General features: G+C 31.1%; 1 protein-coding gene across 1 annotated transcript; it reads right to left on the reverse strand.

The window, feature by feature from the left end:
* Nucleotides 1–9708: 9708 nt before the first annotated feature.
* Nucleotides 9709–14803, reverse strand: LOC149206476 (floral homeotic protein APETALA 2-like). The gene is made up of 9 exons (XM_089395441.1): nucleotides 13350–14803; nucleotides 13137–13162; nucleotides 12877–12907; nucleotides 12651–12738; nucleotides 12413–12558; nucleotides 11894–11938; nucleotides 11631–11731; nucleotides 11337–11488; nucleotides 9709–10314 (listed from the first exon to the last, which is right to left on the reverse strand). The coding sequence occupies exons 1-9, from the start codon at nucleotides 13937–13939 to the stop codon at nucleotides 9916–9918; spliced, it is 1578 nt and encodes a 525-aa protein (XP_089251567.1). The 5' UTR covers nucleotides 13940–14803; the 3' UTR covers nucleotides 9709–9915.
* Nucleotides 14804–23757: the final 8954 nt, after the last annotated feature.

Genomic DNA, 23757 nt, shown 5'->3' on the forward strand with positions numbered 1-23757 from the left:
ACCCATCCACAATGCTTGTTACTGTGCAGCACTTATTCAAGACAGCATATGTAATAATTGCATATGCGTTGTTTCAAAGGAAACCGGTTTCCAATGGCAGAATACGACGGAGATAAATTAAAAAGCGGTCCGACATAAAGGACCCACATGTGAATATTGCTCATAACTCAAAATCCTCTGCAAGAAAAAGCCACAGATGGGAAAATGTCAAAACTGAAGTTACAAAACTGTTGGAGGCTTTCAAGCGCTGTGATTGATGTTAAATTGTGAGAGAGATAGTCTGTGATACGAGGAAAAGTATAGAAAAGGAAAAGGACGCTGAAGCCAGCGATGAGCATTGATTGGGTAACGCGGATTGGCTGGGTATCCAAATCCCCACACTGAGATATGGAATTGATTTAACCATTCATTCATGAATGTGAACTTTGACATTAATAGATGCAAGCTGTCAAAGAAACAAAGATAAAGATAAAACAGTACGAACACAAACACGGGCAAAACATGGGATGATAACCACTTTTCTTAGTCCCCTGTAACAAGAAAGCAGCGAAGCCAGGTATTATTTTTGGGCCTGGTTTAATTATCATAAGTTTGGGAACTTTTGGCTGAAATTTGAAAAAGCTTTTTTTATTAAATTATTATTTTTTGTGTGAGTTTTTGGGCAGCTCAATTAGTAATGGCTGTGAAAATGATTAGTTATGTATGAGGCAGTTCGAAGTTTGAAGTTTCAATTAGGTCTTATTAGTGGTTCAAAAGTTCAAATCCCCCAATTAGGTATGACAGGCAAAGAGGTTCTAAGTTCAAATCTCATGATTAGATTTAGCTAATACTTATGCACAAGGAGGTTCGAAGTTCGAATCCGTCAATTAAGTCTTGCCAATCTGTCAATTAGGTCTCACAAGTGAGGTTAGAAGTGAGCAAGTAAGTATGAGTGAGGAGGTTAGGAGTTCAAGTCGTGTGATTAGGTACCTATGTATGAGCTAGGAGGTTTGAAGTTTAAATTGCTTGATTAGGTATATACAGTTTGAAGTTTAAATCCCCTTATAAGGTATATAAGGTACCTATGTATGAGCTAGGAGGTTTGAAGTTTAAATTGCTTGATTAGGTATATACGGTTTGAAGTTTAAATCCCCTTATTAGGTATATAAGGTATATACTTACACACAATGAGGTTGGAAGTTCAAGTATGTACCTCCTAGGAGGTTTTAATTTCAAATCCTTCGATTAGGTGTGACTAGTACAAGACCATAGCAATTGTCAATTCCTCTAGTCATAAAAAATTTAGTGTATGATATAGATTAAGTACCTTGAAAAACTCTAGTACACTCAACATGTGGAGAGTTCGCAACTGAAACATGTGATAACAACAAATAAGATACTAAAAAAATGTATTTTTGAGTGTATAATATTCAAATTATGGAGAGTTTACAATTCAAATTTATGATTACAACAAATGCCTACTAAATTCCAAAGAAAATATATACCCTACAAAAACTCAATACATATGAGAAATAGTTTTGTTCCCCGTAGTTATTTGCCGGAGTTAGTAGATATAAAGGAGGAGAATACAGTATGGAGGAGGAAGTCAATTATACGGAGAAGTAGAAGTAGGTAGGCGAGGGTATCGTGGTGGCCAATTTTGAACCTTACAGATAATGGCATCAGTGTAGGTCACTTTTACTTTGTGTACAAGCATGGCCAGGAAAGGCTATATCTAAGTAAATCGGCTGGACGTTTCATATTTGGAAGACAAAACTGACATGGTACCTTTCCTGGTCATTTATGGTATTATATGTTTGGGGGGGAGTTAGGTTGGGGTGTCCTTGGAAAGGAAAGAAAAAGTAAAGGTGACTGCATTTCATGAAAGCTCGGTGTACTTGTCTCATTCAAGCAAAAATAAGAGGCAGAGAATTAACCACAACGGATGTTTTCAGGAATGCTGCCATATGCGGGCTTTCATTTGATTAACTGAAACTAATTATCCTCTTAAACCCGTAGGCCCAACGAGGCATGTTGCCATAAACGGTAATAACGGCAAAATAAAACACCCATTTCACGTGCATGGTTTTTGCAAATATAAATAGTAAGGGGGAGGGGAGCGGAGAGGAGTTGCCCCAGGGCCATCATACCGTCGGTCAGGCATTAATTCATGCGTTGGCCAGACCTACCAATAATAGCAGTGGCCTATATATGGTCTGCTTTGAGTGAAGAGGGTACAAGCACTAATTTGCTATTTCTACATTTATATTCTACATATAAGAATATAGCGATAATTTCGAGATTGACTGACCTCGGGACATAGATACCATCAGGTCAGATCAGCTTTTTCAATGATATCTCATTCTCGACTTTTAATCCCTAACCCGCTTCTCTGTCTGACTGAGGAGTGTAGATAAGCCATGTCGTTCTCTATCATTATTATCTACGACTGCAGTTACTATCTACAATTGTGCCAGCAAAAGAGATGGCGACCTTTTTTCTTTTTCCATGGGGATAAGAGTCATGTGGGCAGCGTTAGATTTGCAGTCCTCTGTTTCCTTCCGTGCACTTCTTTTTCTCTCTTTAACAGTAGTTACAATTTTGGCAAATATTTAAGACCAAGAGTTAAGGTTCTTGGCATTGCTATTGTTGGACGCTGATTCACTTCACATCGTTTTTAACCTACACTTACATCGATTTGTGTGTGAGCAGACACAACTATCTATGCTCCAAATATGAAGAAAGATCCAAACGAATGTTGTCCCACCGACCTTTATATCCCCTTCCCCTATGGGGTTCTTTCTTTACTGTCAGATCACTTTTATTTTTCATCAGAGATCCCTTTTACCCTGCCTTGTGTTGTTGTTGTTATTAGCATAGTAGTCTAAGTCGCCACAATTTCGCTTTGAAAATATAGATTTTTGGGATCCTTTTTCCCTGCTTGGGTTGTGAGTTGTTGTTATTAGCATTAGTCTAAGTCGCCACAATTTTGCTTTGAAAATATAGATTTTTGGGATCCTTTTTCTCTGCTTGTGTTGTGATTGTTTTTTTTCAGCACTAAAAAACTAAATATTTGTATTATAATTCATGGTGATACATACAGTGATTACATATTATAACTATGCGACAATCTGAAGATAACAATGGAATGGAAAGATGACGTATCCCCACACTGAAAACTGACACAAAAGTTCCAGGATATACACTCAGAAGCTGATGGAAGGCTGTGTGGAACTCATATGAGATTGAGCTCAAAATGATTCAAAAAAACTGCAAAGAATGTTGTGTATAAAGGAAGAAAATACTAGTACTGTTTGAAACTGAAATGTATGCTTGGGTTGTGATTGTTATTAGCATAGTAGTCTGAGTCACCACAATTTTTCTTTGAAAATATAGATTTTTGGGCTCTCAGACATTTTTGGAAATCCAGATTATATTTGTCAAATTATAAAATTTGAAGAACCTTACTATTTTTAAAAGTGCTAAATTTAATTTTAACTCTGTAATTTCTAATAATTTCTAATAATCTAAATTGGAACACTTCTAAATCAAAATTTAAAAAATAAAAAACATCCAATCCCAATGTAAAAATTATCATCTTGGCAAAGTGTCACCTCCTTAGACAACACCGTTGTTACCTAGTATATTTGAGAGGGAGGGTCACATGGGTTCTAGTAGCTATCATAGTCTTTCACGTAAGAGATGGGATTGGCTGCAGGTGCTGAAACTTGAAACTTGAGTCGGATGGTTGGCAGGAGAATGCATGCCGACAGTTGATGAATAATATCCAAATCCCATATGACTGACTTCTCATGACTCACATCTCTATAATTATCTCATGTCTATACGGACAGATTTTGCTTTGTCTACAGAATCGATGTTGCCTGCTCTGCTCTGAGATAGGATGAGACCTTATGCTAGATATTTGGACTCCATGAAATGTAACCACATTGTGAGACAAAAGTGAAAATACTAACCACATTGTGAGACAAAAGCGAAAATACTAGTCCATGGCGTTTGCATACCCTTTTAAGGTCAAGATGTCAATCTCTTCAGCAGTTCTAATTTGACTCTGTGTCTCTGCCAGTTCTATTTACACTGAGTACCCAGTGATTTATCTTTTGGAAACGTACAAATGGGAAAATATGTGTGCTTTTCACATATAATTTTTTTCCAATAATGTTATTAAAATATGTTTGATAAGTCCAATAATTATGTGCTTTATCTTTTCATATATATTCCAGTAATGCTATTAAAATATGTTTGATATGTCCAACAATTATGTGATTTATCTTTTGGTTACTTACCCATTGGAAAAAAAAATTTGTTTTTTTCTTATAATCTTTTTCCAATAATGTTAATATGTTTGATATATTTAATAATGGTGGTTTTATTAAAGGTAAGTGAAATATTATTACTCATAATTTATAAAATTGTTTTATTATAATAAGAAACAAATATATATTTGAAAAGAAGTGAGAAAAGTGTCTAGATTATTATAGTTTTGTTGTCTTAATAGGTTAAGAAGGTTGATAGTATAATAAATATTTTTGAAAATTAAAATACAATAGGCTAGGCCATCCAGAAAAGGGAAAAATGTTTTTTATCTTCAACCCTCTTAGTATTACACAAAAGATAAACTCTTTTTTCCCATAACATTTTGAGAGTAATCAACAACTAATTCTATTATGAATATTTAGTCTCCCTAGAATATAGATTATGTAACACACATTGTAATACAGAATTAAAAAAATTAGTCAATGGCATTACTGCCTTTATTTATCTTTGAAATGGAAAGTACAAATAATTAAGGAAATATTTGCTTTGAAAAAAAATACGCTATTTATTTTAGAATGTTTTTTTTCATATATTTTTTCATATATTTAATATGTCTAATACTTAACACATTTATATGAAGAGTGATTTGTGAATGTTTATTTATTTTGTTTTATTTTTATGAAAATAAATTAAAAATATTCTTTTTAAATAGTTTTATCATATAAAAATAACTATATTTAATATTTTATTAAAATAAATTAATAGTTATATTTTAAAATTATTTTTATAAATTTATTAATTAAAATATTTATGACTGATTTTTATTTTTCCTTATTAATTTTCTTTTCTTTTAACTTATTTTACTATATATAAAAATTTTAATTTAATTTTTATATTCAAAATTGTTTTTAATTTAATTATTTTATTAATTTTAAAAAAATTTAAATTTTCTTTTATCTCTCATTTTGGTTATTGAATTGTTTCCATCTTCAAAGTCACTTCTCTTTAAATTTAATTTATTTTATTATATTTAATAATTTCAATGTAATTTATTTTATTCTATTTTATTTAATAATATTTAATCATATATAACTAATCATTTTTAATTAACAGTTTTTCATCATTATTATTTTTAATTATTTTTATACATTAATTTTCTATTATTTTAATCAATTTAACAATTATTATTATAATAATCAATCAAAATTAACATATAATCATATTCAAAACTAATATTATAGTTAAATTAATTTAGACCAGCCTAGATCCATCTTAACCAAGATCTATCAAGGGCCCGAGAGGGATCCAATCTCTCGAGGTGAAAACCTCTTTTTGGAGTGAAAAACTTGAGGAAAAGTTTGCACCTCGAGAGATTTGATCCCTTTGTGCTTGATAGATCTGGGTTAAGATGGATCAGGCTGGTTATATAATATTATATAGTATCTATATTTGTATCTATGTGTCACTTTCTTATTGCCTCTCTCTATCTCATCCCCCAAACATACACACTCTCTCTCCATATTATCTCTCCCTCCCTCCCTCCTCCTCTTTGCCTCTCTCTCTTCCCCTCCTCTCTCTCTCTTCCCCTTCTCTCCTCTCTCTCTCCCCCCTGTCGTCCTCTCTCTCTCTACCTTCTCCCTCTATGTCTTTCTTCTTCCTTCCCTCTCTCCCCCGCTCCAACCCCATCTCTCTCTTGAGTCCTATCTCTCCCACCTCTCTCTATCTCTCCCCCCCATCACTCTCTCTTGCTCACTCTTCCCTCCAACTCTAAAACTATCTCCCTCCCTCTCCCCTTCTCTCTCTCCCCTCCATATTTGTGCCTCCCCCTCTCTCTATCTTGCCTTTATATACCTATCTATGTCCCCTCCTCTTCTCTCTCTTCCCTCCTCTCCTCTCTCCCTTACTCTCTCTCCATCTTTCCCTTGTCACTCCCTCTCTCTCCACCTCTATCTCTTGTCTTTATTCTTTCCTCCTCTCCCCCTCAAATTCCATCTCTCTCTCTCCCTCTCTACTTCTGGCTCTCCCTTCCGGCTCTTCCCCTCTCCACTCTCCAACTTTGTCACTATCTCCCTCCATCTTTGGCTCTCCCTTCCCCCCCCCCCCCCTCTCTCCGCTCTCCAACTTTGTCACTATCTCCCTCCATCTCTCCCCCTCCCGCTCTCTTCCCTTCACTTTACTTGTTGTCATCGCTTGGAACCTTAGTTAAGAGGAATATATGTTGGTTCTTATTAATACTATTTTCATTAAATAAATTTCACATCTTTAAATATAAAAATATTCCCATTTTTAATTTTATTACAACCTTCATTTAATTTCTATGGGAATATTTTTAATAGTTGTGAGGACAAATGGTTTAGATAGATCTCAAAACTAATTATAACATTTTTTCTTTTAGCTTCAATTTGAAAAGTGAAATAAAATATTTTTATTGTGAAGTAAGTTATGGTTCTTGGGCATGTGGTATTGATAAGCCATGGTATTAGCTAGTGGTATTGTAACAAAGCTTATTTACAAGGTAATAATATCCATGGTAAAGTGAGTGTGAATATCCATGGCTAACAATCTTGTCATATTATTATAAAATATTTTGATTATGAAATAACTTATGATTTTTCAGTATGTGGTATTGTTAAGCCATGGTATTAGCCCATGCTATTGTAATAAAGCATATTCACAAGTTCATAATATCAATGGCAAAGTGCGGGTGAATATCCATGATTAAGAATCTTGTCATATTGTTATAAAATATTTTGACTATGAAATAGATTATTTTTTTTGCATGTGGTATTGATAAGTGATGGTATTAGCCCATGGTATTGTAACAAAGCTTATTTACAAGATAATAATATTCATGGTAAAGTGGGGATGAGTGAAATAAGTTATGTTTTTTTGGACATGTGGTATTGCAACAAAGCTTAATATTTACAAGTTAATAATATCCACGTTAAAGTGGGGTAAATATCCATGGTTAAGAATTTTTTCATATTGTTATAAAATATTTTGGCTGTGAAATAAGTTATGGTTTTTGGGCATGCACTGTTGGTAACAGTGGTATTGGCCCATGGTATTATAACAAATCCTATTAACAAGTTAATAACAAAATCAAAATATAACAAATTGAATATTATTATTTTTATTACTTTAACTTTTCATAATTAATTGAGCCAACATTTAACTATTTTCACTCATCCCCGATTACTTTTAACTTTTTTAATTTTTAATTAAGCATACATTTATAATTGTTTACATACTTACATTACACGTACACATCTACTCTATACTTGTAGAACAAATTAAGTTCAATACCCTACAAACTAACATACTTCAAAATTTAGAGAAAAAAAATGGAAATCCATGGCAATTTTCTCATACTAGTTTTTTAATTCATGTACAAAAAGCCTTTGTTTATAATTAATTAGCTTTTTATTTTAATTCTTTGTAAATATGCTTCAAAAAAATACCACTAGCAAGATTATAAACTGAAAATATCATGGAACAATAAAAAGAGACCAACATTTTAGAACCCCATCTTTTACTAACTCAGTTAATCTATAATTTTATTTTGTTTAATACTATTCAATTCAATGCTCTCAAGTAAGCTTCACAATAAGACCTTTCGCTTCACAACAAGACCTCTCTTTCCTTAAAAATAAATGAATTTGGACCCCATCAAATATTGTACCATAGCACTTAGAAAATAATTGCCCTACTTATCTACTTCATCTTGAAATCAATCCTGGATACATCTCCATGCATTGTATTTATCCTAAGTGGTACATTATCCTCCTTCTTCTTAGTATAAAAGTTATTTTCTACTCAATGGTCTATTATTATTATTAGTTTTTAGTAACATCACAATTAAAAGCTTTTCAAAAACCATCATATTAATAAAATTGGGTTATTTTTAATTATTTGTATGTCATATTTATTTATTATTTTAATTGATTTGCATGATAAATATTATTATTAGTTCAATTGATTTGTATAAATAATATTACATTTTATAATGCTTTAAAAAAAAAAATTAGCTCGAATAATTTGGTGAACAAATTGTTTCCCCAATTGCATGTAAAGAATCTCAATTAGAATAGCTTGGTAAACAATGGTTTACTCAATTTACTTGTCACTTTATAAAATTTCTATCAGGCTCCTTTCTAATATACTTTAAATATTTTTATGCTCAATAAATGAATTGTCCACTTGAAAAATGTGACATTTTAAATTTAAAACACCCTGTGTATCAAAAAGCATCATTAAATGTATAATTTTGAAATAATTATATTTCTAAATAAATTGACCATAACTTTGAAAGTAACCATATTTTTAAATGAACTAATTTTTTAACTTATTTTTCTTGTTTGCTAGGTTATGTGAGTTCTGAGATGATTAGAATGTCTAATTTGTAACTTGAGTAGCCATTACCCAAAAACATCCAAGTGGTCAAAATCAATAGGGGATCACACCTAGTCAACCGAGCCTTACTATGGCTGAAATTTTGCCTAAGAAATTTCAAACAAGTGACCTTTACACCACAGAGTATCTTAACATAACACTGTGTTACTATCTATTCCACACCCCATATGCAAACTGTCTTAACAGAACACTATGTTACTAACTATACTACACCCCATATGCAAACTATATCTTAACAGAACCCCATGTTACTAGCTATACTAGAGCCCATATGCAAACTAATTTATTATAGCAATATTTATTTAGTGAACATTAATCTCAACTACTCAAATTACATCATCATTATTATTATAATTATTATACCATATATATCCTAAAACAAAATATTCTCCAATCTTATTATTCAATATATTATTTTATATTATTTATACAATAAAATAAATTAAAAATCCATTTTATAAATAAATTTAAGAAAAAAAATTAAAATATATTTATTTTAGGTTAAAATTTATGAAAAACATCCAAGATAACATTTATCCTAAACAATCCTAGTCATTTTAGCAAGCGAGCTTTTGCTTCAGCTTAATCTCTGATATTGTATAGCCAAAATATTTATGGCCTGGCTGAGGCCAAAAGCATTTTAAACTAAGACAAATGAAGCGAATCTCTTTGATGTAAAAATACTGTGAATACTGAAATCAGAATGTAGGTTCCAGTTAACATATGATGGTGGTGCTTAATGTCAATATTATTTCTTTTAAACGATTATAATAATCTCAAATTGAGATCAAAATATTAGTGTTATAGTTAATTAATCAAAGCCTGAAATTCCAAACCTTCCTTTCTTAGTTTTGGATGTTTATTAATCATGAAAACTAATTAAAATAGTAGTCATTTTAAGAAATTAGTCCAGTGATTAAAATAGCGTTGTTAATTGAAATATAAACTGGCAGCAGCAGTCACAAAGCTGGATTGAGCTTTTTTACCTTGATAATAGCGGTTGTTGCAATGATTTATAACAGTAGGAAAATAGTAAGATTGAAATTGAATAATCTTCGTCAAGGGATACGCCACTTTTGCATTGAAGGGTTACATGAAAATGACAGTAAAATTATAGCATTGCCACAATGGCAATCCAGCGCGGGTCATGACAAAAATGTTAGCCACGTCTAACTAGGAATCTGCTTTGCCGAGGCCATCTCAAAAGATTATGCTAGACGAGGCTTCCAACTTGTTATTTGATGATCAACCTAGAGACAAGTTCAATGAGTGGTCACTGGTTTTTTTCCCATAAGTGTTAATCAAAGCTGGTGCAGTGGTTGAATGCAAAATATTCTTGGTCTGCATTAATGCAGGCTGGAACAAGAAATGAAACCCCCTTTTCTGCAGCCATTCTGAAGAAGGACTAGTTGTTGAAGAAAATATTTGGGGTGAGAATCCTGATGATGCTGCACTTTCAATCATGGGAGAGGGAGGAGCTGGCCTATTTGTAGGCAGTTGCCAAACCCATCCTGGTGGTTGTTGATACCTTTGCAAAGAGGGTACTTCACATGACCCCGCTGGTTGTTGATACCTTTGTAAAGAGGGTACTTCACATGACAAGCTTTGGGCGCTTTGATTTAATCCATCCATTAGGTTTGGAACCTGAAACCAACACAACATAACACATCATCAGCTCCTTTCTAAATTATGCCTCATACACCCTTCCCATGAAATACTTAATACAGTGCTTGCAATTAAGAAAATAACGATAATGAACGATATTTAGATAGATAAAAAAAAATTAACTCCAAAGTCCAGAATATACATATAAAATAGTTTGGATGAGATAATGTTAGTAGTAGTGTTGTTTCTGGATGTTGTTACTATCACCATGGTATAAGGATGGGTGTCCAAACAGTTTTGGTGAACCCTTCATCCATCCTTGTGAACCACTAAACCAGAAAATGTCTTTTAAAAATAATCTAATATAATATGATTAGAGAGGAATGTAAGTATTATCCATAATTCTTTGTCCAATTCAACCATTCGTGTTGGTTCTAAGTAAAATATATATTGGCCAAGATCAGGAAGGCATAAGCTCATTCAAAATATCCACAAGTTTATATCTGTGTTTCTTGGATTTTCCTGGTTATACCTCTCATAATCTACCTCATTGCTTGGGTTATAAGGAAAAAATTTCTTCCACCTTGCCTGCACTTGTGATATTTGACACAATACTAGATGCAATGGTCATCTGTGGCTCTATAAAGTCTAAACTCAATGAAATTCAGTTTGTTTGAGTACACTAGGGCTTCCAAGTGCCTATTTGAATTTGAAAGAACTTGCTCTTGACATAGTCTGAATGACATTTTATTTTTGAAAATGTTAAAGTTTAGTTCTTCGCAAGAAAAATGTTTTTTTTTTAACTTTAAAAGTTCAGATTTTGGAAGGAAAAAAAATGTTTGCCTCAGTAGGCAGAAGGTATGTGAGATTATTATTAATAAACATAAACTGCGATTTTTCTGGCCCACTTTATGGAATTTGTAAGAGCGAACTACACTAAGATACAGATAGGCTGACCACTTGAAACATTGGTTATATGCCCAATAAAGTATTCTAATATTCATTGCATTAACCATAAATTATTTAGCATTCTAGGATGAAAGGTTTCCAATGCTGATTACCGTTGGCTGAGTCAATGTCTTCCAATTAGCTTCAGACAAAGTGCTTAAATCAGACTCCGGTCTCATTGAACCATCGGTGTTGTCCTTTGAAACCAAAGAGCCTTCTTTTGGAGTTGAATTACCAAGACTAAGATCCAGATCTGGATCTTGACCTGCGTGTACAATTATCAATCTCAGAAAACCATACACTCTAGTAATTTTACAACATAAACTAGATTTTCCAATCTCTAAAATTTAATTAACGTGAAACCCATTTCTTCTGATTAAGAATTTTATGTAAGATCCATAATCCACCTTTCTCCTCTGTAAGGGCTAATTCACTTTCATATAGCTCAGGGCTAAAGTTGGTAACTGCCTCCCTCCCATTGCATCTAATTGCAGCCTTGTCATATGCCCTGGAACATTCCAATTATTTCAAACCCTATAATAAACAACTTATCACAGATATGGAAATTTCAGAAACTTATAATCAACAACATATCACACATTGTTTCTTATCATGATCAGCTTTCTCCATTTAAATATTTCAAATCCTTATGCAATTAGAGCATGCATACCTTGCAGCTTCCACTTCGTTGTCAAATAAACCCAAGTACACATACCTGGTATGATATCCCAACAAAAATCTTATTAGGGAAACGATACCAAATATTTTTAATGAAATGAAAAATTCTATCAAAGTTAGCAATTTGTTCCAAACTGAAATTAGTCCACACTACAGTGCAGACTTGCTTATACAGTGGCTCAATAAAAATCTACACTATCTATGATTAATATATATATATATATATATAATATGAAAATTAAAAATATAATAATAATATTTTTGTAAATTTATATTATCTTTAAGATTATTTATTTCAAATTTTAAATTATTATTAATATAAAAATATATTTATTTCGTTGACAGATCAACAATATACTATATAAACAACATCATGTTTTTCTTAAAAAAATTCAATATATGGCAACATGAAGCATCGCTTGATTTAAATATCTCGGTCCATAATTTTAGATCCAACGAGTTTGAAACAGAAATCAATGAAATTTATGCATAAAGGAAGAGATTCATTTACTTTTTTCCAAGAAATTGTCCCATTCTGGCTTCCCACCTGCCACACTTGTGCAAGGTCACACCTCTAAACTTAGAACTTCCTCTGGGAAATCCAGTACTTTGACGACGAAGGACATGAACAAATTCTTCCTTTGTGAGTTTATTCATCTGTATGTCACATTAAATATATCTGTTAAATGAAAAAGTAATCAACCCCATCAGAAAATAATACCTGAGCAATGACAAAATTCTTGCTTTACCTGCTTCACATCCTCTTCATAATCATCAATGTTAAAGTTAATATCGGCATCTACACCTCTGAATTTGATAGCTGCCCTATCATATGCCCTGCAACAAATGGCAAAAAAAATTATATTCATGCACATAGATCCTGCAACACATAATTTGCAGTGGAAAGTGTAAAAGTCAGCAGCTTTTACTGGATAACTTTAAAAAGCTTAAAACACAATCATGTGAAAATTCTACCTTGCAGCTGCATGGGCAGTGTCAAATCCACCTGCAGGTAAATGAAGCGAATGCAATTTTAGAATGCTGACATTTGATAAATGATTTCAACATTGCAGGAGTCAGAGAAGGGAATAGGGAATAGCCATTGAAGCTATAAAAGAAGCCCTACTTTGTTCTTCAAAAGTGTTGGTCAGAAGCTAAGTAAATTTCAGTGCAGGCTAGGCAGGCATTAGGCATTAAGTAAAAATGCTAAAAAAAAAAAAAAATCATTGACTCACCAAGATAGACCTGTTTCCCACAATCCCTGTCAGGCAAAATGCATCTTATTAATGAATGGCATTCAGTTGACAGTAATGCATAAAATTTGGACCTATAACATCCCACACACACTGCAAATATTCTAACACCACTACCAACGTACTGCAATTTTTTACAAAACCAATTCTCGGTAACAGTGTGACCAACCAATAGGTTTTTCATGAGTTACTGACCATATGTGAGATTCCCATCTTCCAGTGCGCCTGTAGAATGTAACACCACGATACTGTGAACTCCTAGAGCGTGGGCCGCGCCTGCTCTTCTTGATGGGCTGCGCACTCTCCTTCGGCGTTGGTGATCTGAATGACTCCGCTTGACGAAATGTAAGCCCCACCCAATGAGCCCTGGGGAGCTGAGGTCGCCCCGGGATCATCACCTGAGAATCGAACTCCTGACCAGCTGGGAAAAACTGGCGTGTCACACTGTTCGTACCACAACCTGATCCTCCTCCATTGCTAACCCCTTTACTCAACTCCGCGCAATTGCCTTTCGTAATGTTACTGAATGAGAAGCCGAAGAGCTTACCAGTTTGAACCCGGGCTTCAGATCCCGGGCCATTGCCATTGCCAGTCTCCTGCGAAGATCTTGCATCCATCTCTGCCAGTTCAGACGCACAAGCTGCACTCGAACTCGAACTCGAACCCGAGACGTTCTCATCGCGAAAATTACCATTTCCTAAACACAAATTCCCCTGATCAGCCTCCATGGGTACCACAACCTGAGGTTCCTTGTTAGTCTCCGGCATATGATTCAGATCCCACATTAGAAAAACCCAACAAAAATCTCGCAGACCTGACTGTCGTAGATTTGAGCTGGTCCTCGAGACTGGCAGATACAATCGATACTTTTAGAATGAATTTTCTATGGCGAATTTCAAAATAATTACAGGAAACTCTGGTACAACACCCAGAGAGCCCGGCCCCTCTCCTAATGAATGACCCCAACGACCATTGTGATTTAAAGTCTGATCTAATGAATGTAAGCAAATGGCAGCTTTATACTACCAGTAATATTGGCCTATTAAACCTCATTATGCCATATTCCTCATATAGAAATACTATTGACCTGATCCTTGTAATCCAGGACGTGGGTTTCTCACAAAAATAAAAATAAAAACTTCAACATTTTAGAATGAACCCATACCCATACCCATACCCATCTTCATTTCTACAGCCACAATCTTTGCCTCTGTCCAGAAAATGTATATACAATCTTTGCGAGCACTGTATATACCAATGATTAATTTAATTCATCATGCCCATGATATAATTCAGTAGCCTTCTCGATTTTCCTCAGCAATGCCCCCTTGATTAGTCACTTTCTAATCTATTCCCATGATAAAATTAACTTAAAATCGCTTGTCAAACCTAATGAAAACTCAAAAGCCTGCTGCGAGCTGAGAAATTAAAAGCCTGGTAACAAAAATCTTCAGTACAGTAATCAATGGCCTGCCTGCTGGCTGTTGCAAACTGTTATAACCATAGATTTGCAGTGATACTACTACTCATGGAGACGGATGACGTCTTGTCTATATAAAAATTTCTCAGAGCAAACATACGTACATTCTCTCCGCTTCCGCCTACCCAATCCCCGTACCCAGCTGTAAAGATGAGCAAATCCAGCCAAACAAGAGGTATCATAACAATATATATATATATATATATATATATAATATATATATATACAACATATATACAACGTAACCAGATTTGTGTTACCCAAAAAACAAAATTCTTGCTTGTTTCTTTAACTGTGTGTGCTGGGGGGGGGAGAGGTCTAGTTAGAGGCCCTGTTCATGCGGTTTCTTGGACGTTGATGTGAAACACTCCTCACGGCAGTCATGGTGTTCTCGTCGGACGAGTGCAACAAAGCGTTCAGTCACTTCACTTTCCTAAACCCCGTTGGCCACAACGGAACCTACGTTAACCTAAAAACGTAAAAAGCATATGTTAAAAACATAATTAATTAAGATGGAGTACATTAATATATGTGGTGATAATAAAATGCCAAAAAGCATAATGTCCATATCCACAAACCCCCAAAATGGAAGCCATGGGATCAAAAGCATAATCATTAAATCCATTGAATTGTGCAATTGTCCGGCCAAGTAATTGTCTGAACTTTTAGTTATCTGAATATTTAATGATGTGAGTTAATTTCTGGAAGCTAAAATTTACGAGAGTTAAGAGCATTGTGAATAATGTGAGTTAATTTTTGGAAGTTATAAGAGAATTTTGAATGATGTGGGTTAAGTTTTGAAGTTAAAACTTTTTTGGGTTTTTTAGTGAAGTTTATTAAAATTTAATTGATAAAGAAAAAGTTGTAAGAAGAACTTTGGCGTAAATTACATGTAGATAGATTTTTGTCGACTCGTTTCGAACCAACCAGTGTGGTACAAGTTAAAGACACAGATCCAGCTTTGCATGTTAAATAGTCTGAGCAGAGTCTCCAACGGCTATCTTGACTAACGGCTAATTTTGACTTAAGGACCAGAGTCAAAAAGTCAATTTTATAATTTAGTTATATTCGGTGACCATACCTTTAAAATATATATATAAATATTTTATAAATAAAATAATTGGTGCTTACGTTAATATTTAGTTAAAAAAGTATTATTTAATAATTAAAAATTATAAGTTATTAGGAATATTTAGTTAATAATAAAGAAAAAGTTATCCCCTGTTTTATTATTATTAATAATAAAAAATTATTATTTTATTAACCATTTAAAAGATATTTTTTATTTTATATATATTTAAATTTTATATTATAAAGTCATTTTTGGAAGCTATAAGAGAAATTTAAATAATGTGAATTTTTAAAAGTTAAAATTTATGAAAATATGATAAAAAGTTAATTTTTTGGTTTTTTAAATAATAAAATTTAATTGTTAATTGATGATGAAAAAGTTATGTTCTGTTTTATTATTATTATTAATAAAAATTTCTCATTTCAAATTATTTAATAATGATTTAAAAGGTATTTTTATTTTATATATGGTTAAATTTTATATTATTAATCTATTTATTTATAGTTTTATATACTTTTAAATAATATTTTATCTCAAAAATGAATTTTACTAATTTTATTATTATTAAATATTCATTAAAAAAGTTATTTTTATTTTTTAATAAAATTATTTGGTTTTTTTACTCACACTACAAAGTGTCATAATATTATATAATTGATTAAATCTTTATTTTGGATTTTTCTTTTTTTTTAATCTTCTAATTTTATTGATTATTTTGGAAAGCCGTATACATGATAAGCAAATTATGTAATGGTCTGCCACTTGACAAACCATACCAACAATAAAAATAGAATTTCTTAATAGCTTAGTTTCCATAATAAACAAAAAAGACATCTTAGGGCACTAGAACTGCCAATAAAAATAATGTGAAAAAAATCCTCAAAACACAACTTAATAATCAAAACATAACCACCACTATCCTTATACTCTTTGTCTACTCTTTATCACGAATGACACCCAAATCAAGGATGGATTTCTCTATTTTATTTATTTAATTAATTTTAAAATGGATCATATTTTTTACTTAAAATATATCTATTTAAATTTATTAAATTAATTAATTTTTTTAACTCTATGGAAAATTATAATTTAAAATAATATATTTCATATTTTTATTTCGGTATATCTTTAATTCTCATATCATTAATCTATTACTTTCTCTTTATTCTTAAACTTCAAAAAATCAAGAATAATTATCTAAAATTGGTAATCATTATTATAAATTTATATTATTTTTAATAATAAATTTCTCATAAACAAATTTTACTAATTTCGTTTATTATTCCTTAAAAATGCATATTTAAAATTTTTATAAAAATAATTAATTTTTATAATTACTATAAATTGTTAGGTTATATGATTATTATTTTTATATATAGCTATTTTTCTTTAACTAAAGATCACCCTTGACTTGGGCCACGCTAACATTTAGTATGGGTGACCTTCACATCGGGGAGTGTCTTCAGAGTTCACTCCACCATCCTGTATTCTACACCTCGTGGACTTATATGTACCTAATTTTAAAGTAAATTATATATTTTATTTAAAATAATTATATTTAAATCTATGTTTATGGGATTTTGAATTGAGGTTTTGGATTGACTATGAATGGGTGCACTGTTATGCCAAAAGATCTCAAATATCCAATGATTTGTCACTATATATATGAATTTATTAAATTAAATAGTTTATTTAACTCTATTAAAAAATATCATTTAAATTCTTGTATATTTTTAATTCTATCCTTACCTTATTCTCTTGCATTATTCTCTTGATTGAATGTAGCCTCTCCCCCATTGAAAGCATGGCTATGTTTGGTTATTTAATGTACAAGAAGTTGTTGAATTGAGGCTTTTGTGATTCATATCAAATTTATGAGAGGTTTTTAGGCTCTACGCGTTTCGAACCAACCAGTGTGGTTCATCGTCAGGACAAGTTGAACAATCAGATCAAGCATTGCATGTTGAATAGTCCCAGGAGAACCTTCAACGGCTATAATTCTTGACCAGGCAACGACTATATTGACTAATGACTAAATATGAAATATGACTCGGGGACAGCTAGACGGACCAGGGTCATAAAAATAAGTTAATTTCATAGCTAGTTAGTTATATTATTATTAAATTAAAAGTCAAAGGGATATATGAATTTTCTAAGGGGTTTTAAATATATGTAATAAATTAATTTTAAATGATTACTGTAAAACATGGAAGCCAAGATGCTCCACAAAATTGTTTTGAACTCTAATCAAAACCCCCACCTCCGACTCTCTGGCTCAAGTGAGGCTCGCATAAGGATGCTCGACCATTTGGGGATAAAGGAAGAGACCATCTTACAGAATAAGGATGATATTAAAAACACTGTTACTTCCAAATTAAAGGATAAGTTGTGGGATGATAAAGAGTTAGAGGGAAAAATGAAACTAAGATATTATAAGGAGGTGATCAACCCCATTCTTGCTAAACCATAAATGAACATTACAAAAATAAGAACTAATTCTCATGAGCTTTGTAGTGAAAGTCTATTCCTAAAACACATTGGAATGAGAGAATCTAATCCCTTTCTAATACTAAGAAAATTAAAGATTATTAATCTATTTCAATCATTATTATAATGTTATATACTTTTTAATATAATTTTTTCACAAATAAATTTTACATATTTCATCTAAAATTAAATATTAATTATAAATTATCTTTTTATAAAATTAATAGTGATTTTCTTCTTCTTTTTTTTCGCTAAAACAAGAGTAGTACCTTCTATTTCATTATATCTATAATCAACTTACATAATATACAACATTCCCATAGGAATTTTGGGCCAAAGAAAAACTAACTGCTTACAGCCAAGGCTTAAACACTGAGCCTAGGTCCCCCAAAAAAAGCTACCATAACCACAAAATACAAACAAAGCCGAGACCATTCAAACCGGAAACATCAAACAATTTAAAATTTTAAAACAGACCTGAATTTTCTTATTGTTATAAAATATTATACTATGTAATTGTTTAGATTTATCTTTTCTATTTTTTTTTACACTAAATCATATTTTTCTATTTTCTATTAAATTAATTAGTTTATTTAACTCTATTAAATCAATTCATAAGTTTAATTCTATAAAATTGAGTTGAATGAGGGATACATTCAAATTTTTTAGGCATTTCACATTCAGGTCCATAGCGGGCCTTCCGCTCCAGCACTATATACGTATATAGATGTCGAGTAACACGAAAGCAGGCAACATACAAGAATATCGGGCATACCACCAGCAGGCAACCAAGCTATATATATATAATTTGATTTTTTATTTTTTATTTTTGAAATTTTATTAATCATATAAAATTATGATTTCCGATTAAAAAAAATTCAATCGAAAAAATGATTTCAACATAAAAATAATTTATTATGAATAATATTTTTTTAAGATCAAAATATATATATATTTTTAATTTATAAATATTATTCAAATAATAATCTTATTTATTGTATTTTCAAATGCAAATATATATATATATATATATTCTAACCAAAAGTAATTTAATTATATTTTTTTTAATATTTAAATAAAGATATCATTTATTTAACTACAATTTTGTACTCAAATACAAGTGTTCAGTTTGGCTAGCAACTTCACAACATCTAAATAGAGGTGTCTTTAAATTTAAACTTTATTTATTATACATTTTATAAAATAAAAATAAAAATGTATTAGACTCTTTTTTTTCTTATTTATATTTATGAGATTAATTAATTATAAATGGTCAAGTCTCCATCAATACTTACTAATTACATTGTGATAAAAATAAACAAATATTAGACTTTTCTCTTTCTTATTTATATTTATGAGGTCAATTAATTATAAATTGTCAAGTTTCCATCAACACTAATTACATTGTGTCATATAAAAAGGATAAATTCTAATAATCCAATTTATCTCTTTTCTTCATCTTTAAAAAGTAATTTAATATAATAAAAAAATTAAATATATAAATATATCTACATCTTCAATTTTAACCATTTTTTTTCATTTTAATTTATAAGTATTATACACACCACATCATTTAGTTGTGCTAAATCTCATGTTAAGTAAAGTGTATACAAATAAATTATATTTTTTAATTTTATTTTGACAAAGTAATATTTAATATATTGATTATTAAAAAATTGAAATGTATAATTATATTTAAAAAAAATAATTATAAATTTTATAGATTAAAAGTTAAATAACTATTTGTTTTTTTATATATATTATGTTAATGATGATATATTTTTGTCAACCTACATTTTTATATTCATAAATCAAGTGTTGGTATAGTTAGTTAAGTAGTAACTTGACTTCTTTACATCATTTAAATGACAATACAAAGTTAAAATATAGGATTAAAATTTTGTTTTTTTTATAATTTAAATATTTAGTTACAATTTTTATAGATAAAAAGTTAAGTAACGATTTATATTTTTACATTTTTTAAATAATAATGTTCTTTTATCGAACTACACTTTTGTATTCATAAATAAAATATTGATTTAGTTAGCTAAGTGGTGACTTGGCTTCTTTACATCATTTAAGTGATGATGTCCTTTCATCACACTATAATTTGTACTCAAAAACCAAGTATTGCCCTAGTTACTTTACAATATTCATATAGAGATGTCCTCTGAGCTTAGTTATTGTACAACATTTAAAGAATTTTTATTTTATTTTACCTCAAAAAAAATAAAAAATTCTCAATTTTAATAGTTATATTTAGCTCTCTTCATTTTTAAAAGGTAATTGGCATTATATTCTATACTGGAAAAATATATTTCATATTCATTGTTTTATATATACAGTTATGATGGTTAGTAAAATGTTGTTATCTTCCTCACTCAATTTTAATTTTCGCATATTACATGTTGAGAATCGGAACATATATATTCCTTATATAGAATATTATTATAATAAAATATATATTCCCTATAATTTGATAACTTTTTAAATAATATCAATCCACATATTAAATAAAAAATTAATCCACCCCAACAATAAAATATATATATATATAATTTTATATTAGATTATCTTATTATTATTAATTCAAATTATATATATATAATCCCACACTAATATATATAATTTTATACTAAATTATTTTATTATTATTTTTCCAAATTATATATATAAATATATAATCCCTATTTATATTATTTTTATAGATGTTTTAATTATTACTTCAAGCGATGTAGGCATATTACACATTTTACCCCACTAAGCATTAAATTACCTTAATTTTACTTTTACATACAACCAACTAAAATTTCCCAATAAAAAGGGGGGACATATAGTGCCCTAAGACAAAATAGTACTTGCTTATCCTTTGTACACCATACAAGTGGCAAGTTACAACACATCAAAAACTATTCTACCAAATGGAGATGATTGATGAAGAACCTCGGCCCTAGCACTCACATCCAATAAAAGTACAATTAAAGATTTTTAAAAATTTTAAAGCGATCCTTAAACTAATGATTTTTTTGAGAAAAAAAGTGAAAAGAACTTAGATTATAAATTTCAGTAGATAGCAAGAGCATTCATGAGGGTGATTGTCAAACCAAAGATAAATGAAAAATATTAAATAGGTAGGTTGTTGGTTAGATTTAAGTATTAAATTTCCATAAAAGGAAATTGATGCATAACATGAAAGTCTACATTCATTAATACATAAATAAACAAAATAAAATAGAAAATGCAGGTGTAAAGGGGCACATCCCAACCATGAAATATCTCAAGTCAATGTAGACATCAAGGCAACCCGAAGGAATCCTAATCCTTGTACAAGGGACCCACATTTAGAAATTTGCCAAAAATATCGTCCATCGTATAATCCAAGGTACTCAACTTATAAATTATAATTTTATACTCCTAATTGTTCATGAGTGCAAGTTCCGAAAAGCTGAATGGGATCATCGAATTAGATTTATTATCATGATTTGATTTTATGGTTTGTAAGTCAAGGCATCTACTAATCATGCTCTCTAAGTTGTTTAGCAATTACTTTGCTTTGAAGTACCCCCGGTTGGAGTTCATATAACAACTTAACCAAACATGCAAATCATATGATAATGAAAGTTTTTAAACTTTTGTCTACTTTTAACCCAAAATAATTAGGTTTGGTACCGTCTGCACCTTGTTAATAATATGCGCACAAACAACTTTTTGAAACTAATCATCACGCTAGGGGGTGGATTTTTCACACGCCATAAAGTGGGAAAACATAGAGTTGATGTGCAATTATACCCCATATATATATATATATATATTCTCATATATATAATAATTATTTAGATATTAAATTATTTAAAATATTATTTTCCTTTAATATGAAAAAAAAAATTTGAAAATGTGTTTGCAATTGATTCTTCTAGTTTGCTATATTTAATATTAAAGTGATATATATATATATATATATTAACTTTGTATTGCACATTAGGTAAAAGACTTTTTTTTTTAATAGAAAAATTGGTTATGTTTATAGGATTATTAGAGACATGGATTACACTTAGAAACATGCTAGAACTTTCTTATCTAGCATAAGTAACATCAACATCTACAACAATGAATTATTGGTGAGTTATTTTCGTATTTTTATTTTTTATTTTTGTAAGCTTTCAGATTTCTAGTTGATTAAAGGAATTATTTTTCTAAATCAACTCTAGATTGATAATGTTAGTTTACATTTCTATACTAATTAGTTGTTAGAGTTTTATCTAAAATCTTAGTTTAGTATCTTAATATAAACAATCACATGTTAACATAATCCATATTTAAAATCCTAAATAACCTAGTGGTTTTGTCTCTCTCTTTAATCCTATTTTTCCTCACTCAAGGGTCTCTCAAATTTCCCTAAAATTGAGTGGTGATCCCACCCCCTCTCCTTATTAGTAGTTTATGGTAGGGTGGTCCTCTAACCCAACCTCATGCCACAAGAGGTAGTGTGAATATATTTTATCACAACATTTTGGAGGCCCCATGGCAGAGTTCTTGTCAATCCTCCCCTCTCTTGAGCAAGCGACTCCCATTTTCCTTTTATATCTTGACATTGTTATACACCTTTCACATCATAGGTGTTGTCGCATCTGTTTTCTCCAAAGAAAGTAAGGCCTTTTCTCTGTGAGACCTCTCATATGATTTCATTCTAAAGTAATATTTCCTTATATCCTTTATCCCTTCATAATGGAGGTTGTACATGTCAGTTTCATTAGTATGTCAAATTATAGATCATCTCATGAGCCCCCATTTCTAGCCTCATCATTTTGCATGCATATCTAAATTAAACCTAATTTTCCTTGAGGCCCTAATTTCTCTTTAGGCTACCACATGTGGCCTCCCACAGCCATTTATTAAGATTATTCTTGTTCCCTATTAATGAGGAAAGGGGAGACTACCCTCATCCTTCAAAATAGGGTAAGATCTCTCACTAACTCTCCATCTAAAGACTTTTGCCTCTCAAATGGGCCTATCCTACCTCCTTATAGAGAGCATCCAACCAAAAAGTAGACCCTCTTCCTTTTTACTTCTTGAATGACTCTTCCACTTGCTAGCCAAAGTTCAAGTGATCATGATCTCTCCTTGAATCATCCTTTTATCCTTGGATATTTTAATAATTAGCATTTTTGTGATGGTTCCACAAGACTTAACTCAGATTTAACAAACCAAGTACCCTCTATACCCATATCTATACTATTGTTGAGGCTATGGGATACTAAAAACCACAACTCACTCGTCCAATTTCTCTATTGCTAATAGAGGTATAAACATTTATGTTGGCTTAGTGGGCCTTGACCCAGGTTCAGCATTAATTAGCCAAACAAATCCCTACACTACTGGCCCTTTCGGCATCAACCTGTGGAGCGCGGATTGAAGTCTCACCCAAAGCAGTATGGGGGGATGCAAGAACCAAGTTTTCGCACCCAGAGATGGTAGTGATGTCGTTTTGTGCCCTAACTCTGCCTTCGCGCAGATCGATAAGCCTTTTAGGGCTTATCGATATACTTCCCTTAATCGGCCTCTAG

This window comes from Pinus tabuliformis, chromosome 1_2, assembly GCF_031772625.1.
Source record: "Pinus tabuliformis cultivar Carrire ecotype Pingquan chromosome 1_2, CPIR1, whole genome shotgun sequence".
NCBI lineage: Eukaryota > Viridiplantae > Streptophyta > Pinopsida > Pinales > Pinaceae > Pinus > Pinus tabuliformis.

Excerpts from the sequence above, each read along its gene's own strand:
- LOC149206476 (XM_089395441.1), bottom strand. The coding sequence starts at position 13,939 with ATGTGGGATCTGAATCATATGCCGGAGACTAACAAGGAACCTCAGGTT. Across the intron at positions 13,163-13,349 it reads AGATGGGAATCTCACATATG|GGATTGTGGGAAACAGGTCT; the intron begins GTCAGTAACTCA and ends TTTGCCTGACAG. Across the intron at positions 12,908-13,136 it reads TGGGAAACAGGTCTATCTTG|GTGGATTTGACACTGCCCAT; the intron begins GTGAGTCAATGA and ends ATTTACCTGCAG.